This window comes from Bos indicus, chromosome 2 (genome assembly GCF_029378745.1).
Source record: "Bos indicus isolate NIAB-ARS_2022 breed Sahiwal x Tharparkar chromosome 2, NIAB-ARS_B.indTharparkar_mat_pri_1.0, whole genome shotgun sequence".
NCBI classification, from domain to species: domain Eukaryota; kingdom Metazoa; phylum Chordata; class Mammalia; order Artiodactyla; family Bovidae; genus Bos; species Bos indicus.
This window is the reverse complement of record NC_091761.1, coordinates 107,234,354-107,251,458: the sequence shown is the minus strand read 5'-3', so window position 1 is coordinate 107,251,458 and position 17,105 is coordinate 107,234,354. Positions and strand designations below refer to the sequence as shown.

The 17,105-nt window shown below is 44.9% G+C and overlaps 1 protein-coding gene across 2 annotated transcripts; it reads left to right on the top strand.

Annotated features, from left to right (window-relative positions):
• The first annotated feature begins 9,889 nt into the window (after nt 1-9,889).
• On the top strand, nt 9,890-15,488 carry RESP18 (regulated endocrine specific protein 18). Of its 2 annotated transcripts, XM_070772782.1 has the most exons (7): nt 9,890-10,104; nt 12,011-12,115; nt 12,251-12,355; nt 13,152-13,284; nt 13,512-13,551; nt 13,673-13,762; nt 15,333-15,488. In XM_070772782.1, exons 1-7 carry the CDS (start codon nt 9,999-10,001, stop codon nt 15,381-15,383), a joined length of 630 nt encoding a protein of 209 aa, XP_070628883.1. In that variant the 5' UTR covers nt 9,890-9,998; the 3' UTR covers nt 15,384-15,488. The 2 variants fall into 2 exon arrangements, with proteins under 2 accessions (XP_070628883.1, XP_019841088.1); XM_019985529.2 differs by lacking the exon at nt 12,251-12,355 and having other exon boundaries at nt 9,894-10,104.
• The last annotated feature ends 1,617 nt before the right edge of the window (nt 15,489-17,105 follow it).

Below are 17,105 nucleotides of genomic sequence, written 5' to 3'. Positions count from 1 at the left end.
GTTTGTCTGGAGGCAGGAAGTGGGGTTTAGAATTGACCAGAGTCTCTGAGGTGAGGGAAGTGGGATCCGAACACAGGGCATGGGACATGCAGAGCACAGCCCCTGTTTGCACTGAAGGCCTTGTTTCAGATCGCTTCCTCCTCCCATGGACCATTTCTGAGGTGGGTAAAAGGCAAGGTAGAATAGTAGCTGAACAGCCGCCATCCCCACCCATACCCCTCCTTTCATGGAAGGAAGTCTTCCCCCTAGACCCCAAGAAATCACACAGAGAATAACACGGCCAAGGCTTTGCACATTCAACAGGTTGATACCTATGACCAGTTTGCCCCTGGGAGCAGGGAGATCAGCCCCACCAAACTCCAGCTGTCCCATGCCTCGGGCTTTATCGTTTCTCAAAGCACTTTCATACTCAGTTCATTCGATCCTCACAAACGGGAGCACACTGGAAAGGATCAAGTCCACTGTTTTACTCTGTTCAGGCTTCTATGCCAAAACACCATAAACTTGGTGGCTTATAAACAATGGAGATGTATTTCTCACAGTTCTAAAGGCTGTGAAGACTAAGCTTAAGGCACTGGCAGATCAGGTGACTGGGAAGGGCCTGCCTCCTGGTTCATAGAGGGCTCCATCTTGCTATAACCTCACATAGAAGAAGGGCAAGGGGTCTTTCTAGGATCTCTTTTATAAGGGCACTAATTGCATTCATGAGATCTTGACCCTCAGGACCTAATCACCTCCCAAAGGCCCCACTTTCAAATACTATCACCTTTGGGGTTAGGACTTCAGACCATAGAACTCAATCACTTATACAGCCCAGAGAAATTAAGAGACACTCCTCTGGTTGTTGTTGCTATTCTTCAGTTACTTGGTCAGCACTCCAGGCTTCCTTGTCCTTCACTGTCTCCCAGAATTTGCTCAAACTCATGCCCATTGAGTTGATGATGCCATCCAACCATCTCATCCTCTGTTGCCCCCTTCTCCTCTTGACCTCAATTTTTCCCAGCATCAGGGTCTTTTCCACTGAGTCGGGTTTGCATCAGGTGACCAAAGTATTGGAGCTTCAGCTTCAGCATCAGTCCTACCAGTGAATATTCAGGGTTGATTTCCTTTAGGATTGACTGGTTTGATCTCCAAGGGTCTCTCTGTAATACGGGCTTAAACATGTTGCCAACCATGTCCTTTCCTCTTATCCTTGCATCTAAGGACATAGCTAAACATAACCCTCAGCCTATTTCTCTATATCTAGTTCTTATTAACTAGGTTGACCCCAATCACCCACTTTGCTTTTTCCCATCATACATTCACTGTGCCTGGCCACTGCAGTGCATGGTTCCTGCCTCAAGCCAGTTGAAGGCTAGTCAGGGAAAAGAGTCGTAGATACAACATATTCATACAATAGTTGTGTAGCTGACCCTGTAGAAGCTTTGTTTCCTGTCCCCTGGCCTATCTCTGTGCTCACATGTAGGTGCAGGTGGAGGGTGTCTGCATGTGCTGACAGCCTCCCATCTCAAGTCTTGGGATTCTTCTCATCTAGTGGATTTTCTGGAATGCCTGGGGAAGTTGCCTACTTATGCTCAAGACAGGTTTGAAATATTTGGGGATTAACACCCTCTGGGGCTGCCCTCAACCAATTAAGGACTTAATTTAGTGTATATGTTCCAGTATATCCTTCCCTTGGTGGGAGTCGATCTGAAATAAGTTCTACACAGATCCTCAGGGGTCCCCAGCAAGGTTCACTCCAGTTGCTCACTGTGATGATTAATTTTCTGTGTCAATTTGACTGGGCTAAAGCAAAAACAATACCCAGCTGTGGATGTGACTGATGATAGAAGCAAGGTCCGGTGCTATAAAGAGCAATATTGCATAGGAACCTGGAATGTCAGGTCCATGAATCAAGGCAAATTGGAAGTGGTCAAACAAGAGATGGCAAGAGTGAATGTCAACATTCTAGGAATCAGCGAACTCAAATGGACTGGAATGGGTGAATTTAACTCAGATGACCATTATATCTACTACTGCAGGCAGGAATCCCTCAGAAGAAATGGAGTGGCCATCACGGTCAACAAAAGAGTCTGAAATGCAGTACTTGGATGCTATCTCAAAAACGACAGAATGATCTCTGTTCGTTTCCAAGGCAAACCATTCAATATCACAGTAATCCAAATCTATGCCCCAACCAGTAACGCTGAAGAAGCTGAAGTTGAACGGTTATATGAAGACCTAGAAGACCTTTTAGAACTAACACCCAAAAAAGATGTCCTTTTCATTATAGGGGACTGGAATGCAAAAGTAGGAAGTCAAGAAACACCTGGAGTAACAGGCAAATTTGGCCTTGGAATATGGAATGAAGCAGGGCAAAGACTGATAGAGTTTTGCCAAGAAAATGCACTGGTCATAACAAACACCCTCTTCCAACAACACAAGAGAAGACTCTATACATGGACATCACCAGATGGTCAACACCGAAATCAGATTGATTATATGCTTTGCAGCCGAAGATGGAGAAGCTCTACACAGTCAGCAAAAACAAGACCAGGAGCTGACTGTGGCTCAGACCATGAACTCCTTATTGCCAAATTCAGACTGAAATTGAAGAAAGTAGGGAAAACCACTAGACCATTCAGGTATGACCTAAATCAAATCCCTTATGATTATGCAATGGAAGTGAGAAATAGATTTAAGGGCTTAGATTTGATAGATAGAGTACCTGATGCACTATGGAATGAGGTTCGTGACATGGTACAGGAGACAGGGATCAAGACCACCCCCTTGGAAAAGAAATGCAAAAAAGCAAAATGGCTGTCTGGGGAGGCCTTACAAATAGCTGTGAAAAGAAGAGAAGTGAAAAGCAAAGGAGAAAAGGAAAGATATAAACATCTGAATGCAGAGTTCCAAAGAATAGCAAGAAGAGATAAGAAAGCCTTCTTCAGCAATCAATGCAAAGAAATAGAGGAAAACAACAGAATGGGAAAGACTAGGGATCTCTTCAAGAAAATCAGAGATACCAAAGGAACATTTCATGCAAAGATCAGCTCGATAAAGGACAGAAATGCTATGGACGTAACAGAAGAAGAAGATATTAAGAAGAGATGGCAAGAATACAGAGAAGAACTGTACAAAAAAATCTTCACGACCCAGATAATCACGATGGTGTGATCACTGACCTAGAGCCAGACATCCTGGAATGTGAAGTCAAGTGGGCCTTAGAAAGCATCACTACAAACAAAGCTAGTGGAGGTGATGGAATTCCAGTTGAGCTATTCCAAATCCTGAAAGATGATGCTGTCAAAGTGCTGCACTCAATATGCCAGCACATTTGGAAAACTCAGCAGTGGCCACAGGACTGGAAAAGGTCAGTTTTCATTCCAATCCCAAAGAAAGGCAATGCCAAAGAATGCTCAAACTACCGCACAATTGCACTCATCTCACACACTAGTAAAGTAATGCTCAAAATTCTCCAAGCCAGGCTTCAGCAATATGTGAACCGTGAACTTCCTGATGTTCAAACTGGTTTTAGAAAAGGCAGAGGAACCAGAGACCAAATTGCCAACATCTGCTGGATCATAGAAAAAGCAAGAGAGTTCCAGAAAGGCATCTATTTCTGCTTTATTGACTATGCCAAAGCCTTTGACTGTGTGGATCACAATAAACTGTGGAAAATTCTGAAAGAGATGGGAATACCAGACCGCCTGACCTGCCTCCTGAGAAATTTGTATGCAGGTTAGGAAGCAACAGTTAGAACTGGACATGGAACAACAGACTGGTTCCAAATAGGAAAAGGGGTATGTCAAGGCTGTATATTGTTACCCTGTTTATTTAACTTATATGCAGAGTACATCATGAGAAATGCTGGACTGGAAGAAACACAAGCTGGAATCAAGATTGCAGGGAGAAATATCAATAACCTCAGATATGCAGATGACACCATCCTTATGGCAGAAAGTGAAGAGGAACTAAAAAGCCTCTTGATGAAAGAGAAAGTGGAGAGTGAAAAAGTTGGCTTAAAGCTCAACATTCAGAAAACGAAGATCATGGCATCTGGTCCCATCACTTCATGGGAACTAGATGGGGAAACAGTGGAAACAGTGTCAGACTTTATTTTGGGGGGCTCCAAAATCACTGCAGATGGTGACTGCAGCCATGAAATTAAAAGACGCTTACTCCTTGGAAGGAAAGTTATGACCAACCTAGATAGCATGTTCAAAAGCAGAGACATTACTTTGCCAACAAAGGTTCATCTAGTCAAGGCTATGGTTTTTCCTGTGGTCATGTATGGATGTGAGAGTTGGACTGTGAAGAAGGCTGAGTGCTGAAGAATTGATGCTTTTGAACTGTGGTGTTGGAGAAGACTCTTGAGAGTCCCTTGGCCTGCAAGGAGATCCAACCAGTCCATTCTGAAGGAGATCAGCCCTGGGATTTCTTTGGAAGGAATGATGCTAAAGCTGAAACTCCAGTACTTTGGCCACCTCATGCGAAGAGTTGACTCATTGGAAAAGACTGATGCTGGGAGGGATTGGAGGAGGGAGGAGGAGAAGGGGACAACAGAGGATGAGATGGCTGGATGGCATCACTGACTCGATGGATGTGAGTCTCAGTGAACTCTGGGAGTTGGTGATGGACAGGGAGGCCTGGCGTGCTGCGATTCATGGGGTTGCAAAGAGTCGAACACGACTGAGCGACTGATCTGATCTGAAGGGATGCCCAGACAGCTAGGAAAACATTATTTCTACGTGTGCCTGTGAAAGTGTCTTTGGAAGAGATTAGAATTTGAAATCAGTAGATTGAGTAAAGAATTCCAATGAAGGGGATTCAAGTTCAATTCCCGGTCAGGGAACTAAGATTCCACATGCCCTGAGACAACTAAGCCTGTGCCTGGCAACTAGAGAGTCCTAGTGTTGCAGCTGCGAGCCTGCATGCTCTAGAGCCCATGCCCTGAAACAAGAGAAGCCTGAGCACAGCAGTGAAGACCCTGTACAGTCAAAAAAAAAAAAAAGAGAAAAGGTAAAGAAGACCACCCATGCAGGTAGGCATCATCCATATCATAGAGGATCTTAATAGAAGAAAAAGATGGAGGAAGGGCAAATTTTCTCTCCTTGCTTGAGCTAAGATGTCCATTTTCTCCTGTCCCTGTACGTCATAGTAAAGAATACTAGTTCTTACACAAAGGGCAGAAGAAAATCACCAGAGGTTTTAAGGAAATGAATAGAATGATGATGTAAATTTTTTTAAAAGACTATCCTAGCACTGTTGGAGAATGTACTGAGAGAGGGCAAGAGTAGAACACACAGATCTGCTAGGAAGTATTGTTTCAGCTCAAGGGATGCTCTGGAGGCTTGGACTGGGCAATTGCACAAGGCTGAGCACCTCTAGCTGGCCATGAACTCTACCCAGAGGAGCTTGAGCCTCAGGGGGAATCCAGACCCGCACACTCACCAAGGGAACAGCTTCTGACTCCTGTCACCATGGCAACTGTGCTTCCTTCGCCCAGATCGGTTGCTAGGGTAACATATCAGCACTGAGTGAGCCCCATGATAAGAACTGGTTACCATGGTGTAGTCTGCAAACAACAATCTGCTGTTCTCCAGGTGAGGGTCCTTGACTGGCTCTAAAACAAAGGGAAAATCAAGGGGCTGGAGAAAAGGTCAAACACAGAAGCCAAGGTGAGGCCAGTTTGTGGGGCAGGTGCTGACTCACTGTGCCTCAGGGCTTGCACAAATCAGGACAGTTATTAGAGCCTGTTCTTTATTACGGGAGGAGGAATTTACATTTTAGAGGGGGAGTGATATAGCACATATACACACAAATTGAGAATCCCATGTTTCCTACCATTTTAGTATTTCTTTGAACTATTTCCTTCTCCAAGCAAAACTTTGCAGCTAATTGAAGCATTTCTGTCCTCCCCACCCCAGCCACCTTGCTATCTACAGGGGCAGTTCTAGGACAGCCTGTTTTTGAAATTTTTAAGTCATATGAAGTATGTTCTCAGGCCACATTGAAATTTAAAAAATAAGTAAATAGCCAAAAAGCCTTTAAAAATCCCCTATAGCAACATCCTTCTAAATAATCCATGGGTCCAAAGAGTCACAAGAAAAATTAGAAAACATTAATCATTGATAGTCAAAACATGAAAAACTAATGCTTAAAGGGAAATGTATAGATCTACATGCCTTTATTGCAAAGAATAAAACATTTAAATCAATGATCTAAGCTACCAACTCAAGAAGTTAGGAAACAATAAGTGAAACTCAAAAAAATAGAAGGAAATAATAATAAAGAATGGATATCAATAAAACGGGCAAACCAGAGAGAAAAAGCAATAAGACCAAATGTCAGTTCTTTAAAATGATCAATAATATTTATCTCTAGTTACACTGATGAGTAAAAAGACAGAAAAATACAAAGTATCAAAATCAGGAATTTAAAAAGTGAAATCACTTCAAATTTCTGCAGCTATTTAAAGGATAATAAAGAAATATGAATATCTTTATGCTAACAAATGTGATAGCTTAAATGTTGTGAATAAATTTTTTGAAAAATTCAAGTTTCCAAAAGAGATGTGAAAAGAAATAGAATATCTGAATAGCTAAAGAAATTAAAATTGTAATAAAACTTACTCACAAAGAAATTCTAACTCTATACACTCAGAAAAATATTAATCATACAGAAACTCTGCTGGAGAGAGTGTGGAGAAGCCTCCTACACTGTTGGTGGGAATGTAAATTGGAACAGCCACTATGGAGGACAGTATGGAGGCTCCTTAAAATATTCAAAATAGAGCTACCATGCACGCACACATGCTAAGTAGCTTCATTCATGTCCGACTCTGCAACCTTATGGACCGTAGCCTGCCAGGCTCTTCTGTCCATGGGATTCTCCAGGCAAGAATACTGGAGTAGGTTGCTGTGTTCTCCTCCAGAGGATCTTCCCGACCCAGGGACTGAACCTGCATCTCAAGTCTACTGCATTAGCAGGCAGTTGTTTTTTGGTTTTTGTTTTACCACTGGCGCCACCTGGGAAGCCCAGAGCTACCATATGACCCTGCAGTTCCATTCCTGGGCATATATCTGGAAGAAAACATGATCCAAAATGATACATGCATCCCAATGTTCATTGCAGCACTGTTTACAATAACCAAGACATGGAAGCAACCTAAATGTCCATTGACAGAGGAATGGATAGAGAAGAGGTGGTACATATATACAGTGGACTATTAGTCATAAAAAAGAATGAAATAATGCCATTTGCAGCAACATGGATAGACCTAGAGATTGTCATACTGAGTGAAGTAAGTCAGACAGAGAAGGAGAAATATCGTATGACCCCTCTTATGTGTGGAATCCAAAAAAAAAAAAAGATACAAATGTACTTATTTAAAAAACAGAAAGAGACTCACAGACTTGGAAAACAAACACGGTTGCCAGGGGGAAGGGTTGAGGCGGAGGGATAGTTAGGGAGTTTGGGGTGGACATATACACACTGCTATATTTAAAATGAATAACCAGCAAGGACCTACTGTATAATACATGGAACTCTGTTTAATGCTATGTGGCACCTTCACAGGAGGGGAATGGGAGAGAATGGATACATGTATATGTATAGCTGAGTCCTTTCTCTGTTCACTTGAAACTGTCACAACATTGTTAATCGGCTATACCCCAATACAAAATTTAAAGAATAAAATAATTTGTATCCAGATCATGTCATCTGTCAATAAAGATAGTTCTAATTTTTTCTTTCAAAAAAATCATACTGAAACTCTTTCAGAGCGTAACAAAAGAGAGAATGCTTTCTGATTGATTTTATGTGGTCTGCCAAATATTTGGAAGAAAACATAGAAGAAAATCTTTGTGAGTTTGGGGTAGGCAAACATTTCCAAGAACCAAAAAAGCTTTAGCCATAAAAGATAAACTTAATAAATGAGATTTCCTCAAAATTAAACATTTTGCTCTTCAAAAAAAAAAGCACTATTAAAAATTTAAAATGAAATGCTCAGAGTTGGAGAAAATATTCACACACCATTCATCTGTTAAAGGAGTTGTATCTGGAAGTATTGGGGATTCCCAGTTGGCTCTGTGATAAAGAATCTGCCTGCCAGTGCAGGATGATGCAGGAGACATGAGTTTGATCCCTGGGTTGGGAAGATGTCCTTGGAGAAATAAATGGCAACACACTCCAAGATTCTTGCCTGGAAAATTCCATGGACAGATTAGCCTGGTGGGCTACACAGTCCATGGGGCTACAGAGTCAGATGCAACTGAGCACACACACATCTGAAAGTATTAGAGAATTGTGTTAATTAGGGAATAGACATTGTGTTGATTTCCAAATGCTGGTGTAACAAGTCACAGCAAATCAAACTTAGTGCCCCCAAAACAATTTTGTTATCTTATATTTCTGGAAGTCAGAAGTCTAAAATTAAAATGTGTGGACTTCCTGGTGGCCCAGGTGTTAAGATTCTGCCTGCCAATGCAGGGGACACCAGTTTGATCCTTGGTCTGGGAAGATTCCACATGCCACGGGACAGTGAAGCCCATGTGCCACAACTACTGAAGTCCACATGCCTAGAGCCAGTGCTCCACAACAAAAGAAGCTACCACTATGAGAAAACTGAGCACTGCAAGAAGAAAGTACCCCACTCTCTGCAACGAGGAGAAGTCCACAAGAAGTAACCAAGACCCAGCAGAGCCAAAAATAAATAAATAAATATTTTTAAAGATAATAAATAAAATGTCAGCAGGTCTCTGCTCCTTCTGGAGTTTTAAAGGGAGAAAACACATTCTTACCTTTTCAGCTTCTAGAGGCTGTTTGCATTCCTTGGCTTGGCCCCTTCCTTGAATCACTCCAACCCCAAGCTTCCAATGTTATATCCTCCACTACTGACTCTAACCCTCCTGCTTCTCTCTGTGAAGACCTTTGTGATGATGTTGCACACACTCAGAAAATCCAGCATATTCTCCCCATTTGAAGTGAACTATCTTCAAAGGCTAATCACACCTGCAAAGTCCCTTTTTCTATGTAAAAAAACATGGTCACTATTTCAGGGATTCAGACGTGGACATCTTTGGGGTTCATTATTCAGCCTACCATAGGTATCATAATGGTATTGTGGCTATGTAGAAAAATATCATTAATTCTAAAAGATGTATATTGAATTATTTAGGAGTGAAATGTCATGGTGTCTGTAAATTACTCTTAAACACTTCAGCAAGTAAAAGAAGCAATTGTGACAAAATCTTAATAACTCTTAAGTCTGGGTGATAAGAATATTCATGTTTCATGTTTATTCATTTGAGTCTTCTCATTTTTAATATTTGAAAACTTTCATAATAAAATTTTAAGTTTAATGAAAAAGATATTCAAATGTCTAGAGCTTAGGAAGCTCAAATATTAGCCTGTAACTAAGAAAGTGTGGACGCTATGGATCAGTTAGTTATTCAGTGGTTAGTTATTGCAATAGCTCTATTAAAATGGGTACAGTGATTTGAACTAGGATGATGGCAGTGGATGTGGAGAAGATAGTTTTGCATATACTTAACAGGTCAAACCCATGATGGTTGGGGATTTTAAGGTAGGTAAGGGTGAAGTAAGTATCAGGAAAATCAAAATAGACTAGATTCATTGAATGCCAGCTATCCAGTTGCTGTACATATTTAACCCTCACAACAAATCTATGAGGCAGGTGCATTTCACACCAGCATTTTACATGCAAGCCCTCTCTCCAACTTTGGGACTGGGAATAGAGGCAGTAGTCCTTGGGATCTGTTTTATTAAAAGAGGAGTGGGCTCCTAGGTTTGGGTGGCTGTGGGGCCGGTAGGGGCTGGGTAGGCGTAGGCAGGGGCAGGGCCCGCCAGCGATTGGCCCAGCTGCCAAGGGAGGGTTGTGCAGATTCAGTCTGGCTAGCCAGCGGGTGGGAATCGACAGTCCGGCGCAGTCCCTCCGGCAGCTGACTGCCATCTCTTCGACTTAGGTGGGGAACCAGCGCAGCAAGCCCGGGAGGATGCAGCGCCAGCTGTGGCTCGGGGGCTTCCGGGGGCTCTGGCTGCTCGTCTGCTTCCTGCTGCTGAACAGCCGCCTGGGGGGCTCCAGCGACGTTAGTGGTCACGGTCAGGAGGAAACCTGGGGTGGGGTGCGGGCAGGGCCAGAGAGTGGTTCTGAGTGAAGTGGGTCTGGGGACCTCAAGGTTAGGAACTTCGGAGGAAAACAATGTGTTTAGGGAGTAAGAAAAGAAAAGTGCGCGGAAGGACGCGCAGGCTTGGAATGGGGCTCGGTGTATGGGATCTGGACCTAAGAGAAGCCGACTCAGGGGAAGATTGGGAATTAGGAAAAAGGACGGAAAAACACAGGGGCTCAGGGAAGTAAAACTGGCATGTGCGGCCACAAGAGAAGCAAGACTTGCCGAGGAGCGGGGGAAGAGATGCCTATGCCTCAGGGATAGTCAGGGGCCAGGATCTCTGGACAGTAGGAGCAGGGATCCCGGGTATCCGGGCCCTGGGAGAAGACTGGGCCGAGAGATGAACCAAGACTTCTTTGTAAGCCCCTGGAGCCTGGTATTTGTGATCCAGTTTCCGGGAAGAATGGGAGGGCTAGGCTGGGGGAAAAGAAGATGAGGCAGAAAACGTCCATCTTCTTCCTCCCCCTTCACTGCGCCATCGCTGACTCACATTTGAGCAGCCAGAGACCGACTGCGCAGACTCGAGGATTCCAGCACCCGGAGCTTCGGGCAGACGCCGCAAACTCCTAGGCTGGCGCCAGCTCTGCTCGCCCGATTCTTGGGTTTAGAGGCCAGTGCAGAGAATTCACGAAAACCTGTAGGAGGAGGCCCGGTGGGTGGGGGTGGGGAGAGGGTAGAACCCTCAAGCTTCTTAGGGATGCCTAGCTCTCTTTACAGCTCAGAGCTTCCTCCATGCCAGGATTTCGCCACCGCTCAGCACCGCGGACAGCGCCAGGTGCCCCTGTAGGTTTGACTGAGGGTGTCCGGGTCACCCTGCCAGTTCTGGGAACGCTGCCCCAGAGAACGATATCTCCTTCCAGAACTTATATTCCTTCTTAGTATGACGTTTTCCTCCTTCTCAAAGCCAGGGAATAATAGAATCCATTTAAATCGGGAGGAGAATTTCCTTTCCATAATGACTCATGGTAATTCCACCGTCGGAAACAAACAACACCCCCCCCCCTCAAAAAAAAAAAAAGAAAAAAGAAATAAGCAAACAAACAAACAAAAAAAAACAGACTCCAACCCTACCCCATCTACTTGGAATGAGAAAAGTGTATAGCATTAGGGGTTATCTCCATCCCCCTAGCCTTTCCATATGCCCAGTGGCAAATTTTAGCCTTCAGGACAAGGATCCAGACACTCAAAACCTATGCATACCAATACTTTCTTCCTCTAAAGATTTCAGGACTCCTCTCCAATTGTCATGCGTGTGTGCTCATGCGTACTCACATACTCAGTTGTGTCCAGCTCTTTGCGACCCCATGGATTATAGCCCACCAGGCTCCTCTGTCCATGGAATTATGCAGGCAAGAATACAGGAGTGGGTTGCCATTTCCTCCTCCAAGGGGTCTTCCTGACCCAAGGATGGAATGATTATTTACCACTGAGCCACACTCCAGTCCCCTTCAATCCCCTCCAGGCTTTAAAGCCTTCCCTAAATGCAATTCCCCTACTTTCCATGCCCAACCTGTTCACCTGATTATCCATTTATGTGTGTGGCTTTTTGAGTATCTGCTTACCTCACCCTCCATGGGCTGCTCTTTGCCTGTAAGCTTGGCTCTTATCTGGAAGTTGCTACCAAAAGTGAATGAGGTGGCAGGGGTTAACAAACAGGGAAGGTGGTGATGGGGGGAGGGAAGAATAAAAAGGAAGACCTGAAAAGAGGAGGGGGTCAGGTGAGGGGGACAGGGACCATTGAACCCAGGGGAGATAGTGGAAGGAATCTGCTTTATTTCAACTGGAATTTGGAAGGCTTCTAGTCAAGATCCTTTCTCACACCACTTTTTTGCCCTCAGATGGTCAGAGCCAAGTGGGAGTGGGGCAGCTCTGGCCCCTCCCAGGATTTACCACCCCGGTCTTCAAGCACTTGCAAGTTTTACTCCAGCAGATTATGCCCCACGGTGAGTAAGAGCTAGAGAAGAAAGGCTGGGGCTTTGTTACATACAGAGGTATAGTGAGGGGCTTTTGATCTGAGAACAGGCTTTCTTCCCCTAATGTCTCTACTTGACTCTCTCTATCATGTTCACTTCATGGAGAATGGGGAGAGACCAGAATGGGGATGGACCTGGAAGGACAGGCTGTTTGCCCTCAAACCCCTGGAAGGGCCCAGCACAGGCTTCTAGAAGAAGCCCCTGGAAAAGGTCAGCATCTAATTCCTTGAGACTAGCCCCAACTCCAGGCACTAGCAGATTTTTTCCAGAACCAGGAATCTTTAAATTCTCAGCCAGGAAAACATACATATACACACACACTTAAACCTCTGAGTAGGAAGCATAATAAATTGTATGACAAATACAAAAGAGGAAGGAAGGGAGTGGGAAGTCCTTTGAAGACAGATGGTTGACCATTTCTTAGAGGAGACTTTCATGAATGAGGGAAGAGTCAGATAGGAAATCTGGCCAGAATTCATATTACTACTATCATTACTGATGTCTAATATGTGTGTAATGCCTTAGCGCAGTCATTCTCAACATGCATCCTCAGACCAGTAGTATCAGCATCACCAGGAAACTTCTTCAAATTGCTAACTCATGAACTTCACCCCAGACCTCCGGAATCAGGAACTCTAGAAGGGAAGAACAGCAATCTGTGCTTAACAAGCCTTGCAGAAGATTCTGATGTACCCTGAAGTTTGGGGATCACTCACTGCCTTAGAGTTTTCACAGCACTCTTCACATCCCGAATCTCATTCAATCCTCACAATAGTATCAAATGAGTTAATGAGAAAAGTACAGTCCTAATCTTAGCCAAATATATATTACATGCCAGGCACTGTGCTAAGCAACTTTTATGTGCCATCTCATTTAATTCTCTCCACAAATTGTGATTCTTTGTCTTACTTTGAGGGAAAGGGGGAGTGTTTGCTTCACCCTGGTCCCTGGAGTGGGCCAGTCAGAGCATCCCAGGTGTTAATTCACCACATCTTTCACCCTGCAGATTTGTTCTGGAAGGATGACATGACCCAGGAAGTGATGACCCAGAAGATGGGTCACACCAGCAAACTCCATCCTGAGGATCCATGTGTGAGGAGTGGGCCAGCAGCCTTCCCCACCAGAACCCCGGGGGTGAGGTGTGTGAAGCCTGTGGTCAGCCCATGCCGTCTAGTGGAGGGATGGAGCAGGGAGGGAATGGGTGTTCAAACTGCAGGAAAGAACTGCCAGGAGTACTCTGTGAATGATTCAGAGGTCCTGTCTTGGATCTGCAGGAGAAAATTCCATGAGCCTTAGTGACCTGCAAAGGCAGAGGAGAGGGGTTCTGGCAAGCCTAGGTCCCATTTGTCATCCTCATCTCTTCTAGGGGCAAGCAAGAGGAGAAACTTCGACTCCTGTTCCCCAAGGTGAGACTCATGTGTCTTCTCAAGACTTCTAAAGCCCTGACTTTGAGTTCTATCTCTTTTTCTCTGGGGCCCTGACACCCTTTTCAGCCTCCTTCTTGACTCCTGGCTTCCCTCCTCACAGAGCCCAATGGTCAAGGTGAACAAGGATCAATGCTTTACCTCCAAAGTGGTTTCAAAGGTTCTGAAACATGAGGTGGCTAACCCAGTCAAGGTGAGAGGCTCTCGCTTTTTCAGGGGAGGTTGGAATTGCCAAGGACATGTTTAAAGGAGGGAGGCAGGTGTGAAGGAGAGAGTGGGTATTGGGCTGTGAACAGAGAAGCTGAAGAAAAGATCTCTCCCAATTGAAGGGTACCCCCACTTTCCTGCCTTTCTCAGACTACTTGTGAACATCCATGTAAGAGATTGGGGTCGTGATGCAGGTTCCAGGCATCTCTAATGATCATCGCAGACAATCATGCATCGGCATTGAGTTTACAATAGACATGGGAAACTGCAGAGTTTTCAATATTGAGCAAAAGGTCCTCCTTTCTCCACACACTCCCTTGTATACAGGAAGTGATAGCAAAGCTTCTTTGGATGAACAGGAGAGAGAGTCCAGAAGACTTCAGCAATTCCTGACTTTGCTCTACTTTGTACCCTGGGCAAGTCACCTGGGCAAGGCTCTGGGTTACCTCCTTAGGAGGCTTGAACTCTTCAGAATCCAGGTTGAAAACACCCATCTAGCCCTCCCATCTATCTTTACATCTGAGACTTTGAGGCCCAGGCTAGTCCAGCAACTTACTCAGGGTTGCATAGGAGGTTATTGGCAGACCCAAGACTGGACCGAGGTCTCCTGATTCTTAATCCTTTCCATTGCACAGCTCCTGCCCTTCTTTCTGCTCAGACACTGCAGTGGGGATGGGGCTGCCCCAGACATCAGACCTCCACATTGACAAAAGTTTTTTGTTTTGTTTTGTTTTTTTTTTGACTAAGACCTAAATTACAAGAAGGTGGTAGCCAACAGAAGATATGAAGGAAGGGCCTCCCAGGAAGAGGACAACACAATGAACATGTCTGGAGACAAGGATACTATGGCATGTCTGAGGAACAGATGGGAAAGTCAGTGGTAGAAGATTAGGTTGGAGAAGTAGGTCCAGGGTTGACCACACACCAGCTCATAGATCTTGGTGAAAGTTTGGATTTTATTCCAAGTGTGGTGGCAAGTTGACTGGGAGATTCTGAGGAGGGGGATATTATAATGTGGTATGATATTAAGAGGCCACACCAGTGATATCGGGGATGGACTATAAGGAGAGTGAGAGTGAACACTGAGACCTGTAAGGAGCTGATCAATCTGGTCTAGGGGAGACAAAGGTGTTGGCTGTGGAGCTGGCTCTCCAGAAGCAGTCTGCACCTCTGGGGGCTTCTAGCCCCTCATGCTCTCCTAGGAAACCACTTCCCACTCATAGGATGGCAGCTGTGCTTCCAAAGCCCAGATCGTTTGCTGGCTCCACACACCCAGAGCTGAGTGACAGACCCACCTTGAAGAACAGGTTGTTGGAGAGCTTTTGTGAAAGCAAACAAGGCGCTGCCATTCTTCTCTAGCCCAAGCCCAAGGGAAAACCACGGGACAAGAGCTCTGAATTCTGTGTGGGAGTAAAGGTGACAGGCCCTCAATTGATGGGCTGAGTCATTGCGGGCTGACTCAAATCAGGCTGTTATAGAGGCATCTGGGGGAGGAGTAGGTGAGAGAGGGGCCACCTCCCCATGTACTGATTCCGATCTTCTGTTTCTGGTTTCAGGGCTTCTTTGAGTCGCCCCCCACTGTGGGCCACAACCTTGTCGCCGACTGAGACTTCATGTGAAGCCTCTTTGCCCCAGTGCCCTCCTCATTGCCCTCCAGAGGGGCAGTTCCGGGATGATCAAAACCTGGATCAATAAAGTGACTTTGATGCAAACACTCTGTGACTTTCCTTGAGGCAGGACAGGTCAGGTTTGGATGTGAGAGAGGTGGGGCCAGAACAGTGACTGGGGTGAGGAGAGCACAGTTCCCCAGTGCTGCTGGAGAGTGCTTCTGTCTTGTTTTCCTTCCAGTGACCATTCCTGAAGTGAGGATAGTAAGGGTGGGACCACAGCTGGAATGGCAGCCTTCTTTACACGTATCCAGCCATGCTGTGTGGTCCAGTTGCCCATCCTTCCATGTCACTGGAAAAGACCCTGAGGCTGGGGAAGATTGAAGGCAAGAGGAAAAGGGGCCGACAGAGGTTGAGATGGTTGGATGGCATCACCAACCTGGACGGGCCTGGACTCTGCTGTTTTATAAGGGTCTCCACCTCCAATATTATAGCCCCTGCCAGGGCTGCCCCATTCTTTGTGCTCCCAAAAATCAACACACAGGTGCTACAATCAAAGTGTACACACGTTAAATGATATTTTGCTGACTCTTCCCAGTTTGCTCCTGGTAGCTTGTTCAGTTGCTCAGTCATGTCTGACTCTTTTCAACCCCATGGACTGCAGCACCGCAGTATTCCCTGTCCATCACCAACTCCCAGAGCTTGCTCAAAGTCATGTCTATCGAGTTGGTGATGCCAACCATCTCAACCTCTGTCAGCCCCTTCTCCTCCTGCCTTTAATCTTTCCCAGCATCAGGGTCTTTTCCAATGAGTCAGCTCTTCACATCAGGTGGTCAAAGTTTTGGAGCTTCAGCCTCAGCATCAGTCCCTCCAAGGAATATTCAGGATTGATTTCCTTTAGGATTGACTGGTTGGATCTTCTTGCAGTCCAAGGGACTCTCAAGTCTTCTCCAACACCACAGTTCAAAAGCATCAATTCTTTGGTGCTCAGCCTTCTTTATGGTCCAGCTCTCATATCCATACATGACTACTGGAAAAACCATAGCTTTGACTAGACAGATCTTTGTCTGAAAAGTAATGGTAGCTTAAAAATCTTACAAGGGAGTGAGTGATCTGATCATTCATACTCAGCCCAGTCAAACACCAGAATGTCCTATTTGCAAAGCTTTATACTTTCAAGGTACTCTCAAACTCATTTAACATTCCCAGATGTAAGCACATGGGCAGATAACAAGATTTTGTTCCTCTGAAGAACTGGGATTTGGCCACACATCTCATCCAATTAAGCAACCCAGAGAACTTAAGTGACTAGTTCTTGATGGCAGAGTCATGGTCATGCTGCTATTTTTTCTCTCTCCGCCTCTACTTGGTGTGTTCAGGAAATGTTTCTAAACCCAACACTAGACCAGTCGCATTCATTTGTACCTAGTTCTCATTAAACTGGGCAACTCCTGCACTTACCCACATATCCCCCTTATTCATTCCCTTTTTATTTCTAAGAAGGAAAATGGGGAGAAAAAGATGGGTATTTTTAAAAAGGAAGGTAAGTTTAGTTCTTATTGCAGAGGAGCAGGTTATATGATTTGGATGATATAATTTGATAGAAAATGGGAAACCAGTGAAGGTCTGTTGAGCAAGGGAGTGACACCATGAAAGCTGAGCTTAAGAAGAACAATCTCACATTTCTGTGTAAGGATGGACTAGAGACTGGGAAAGGGGTGG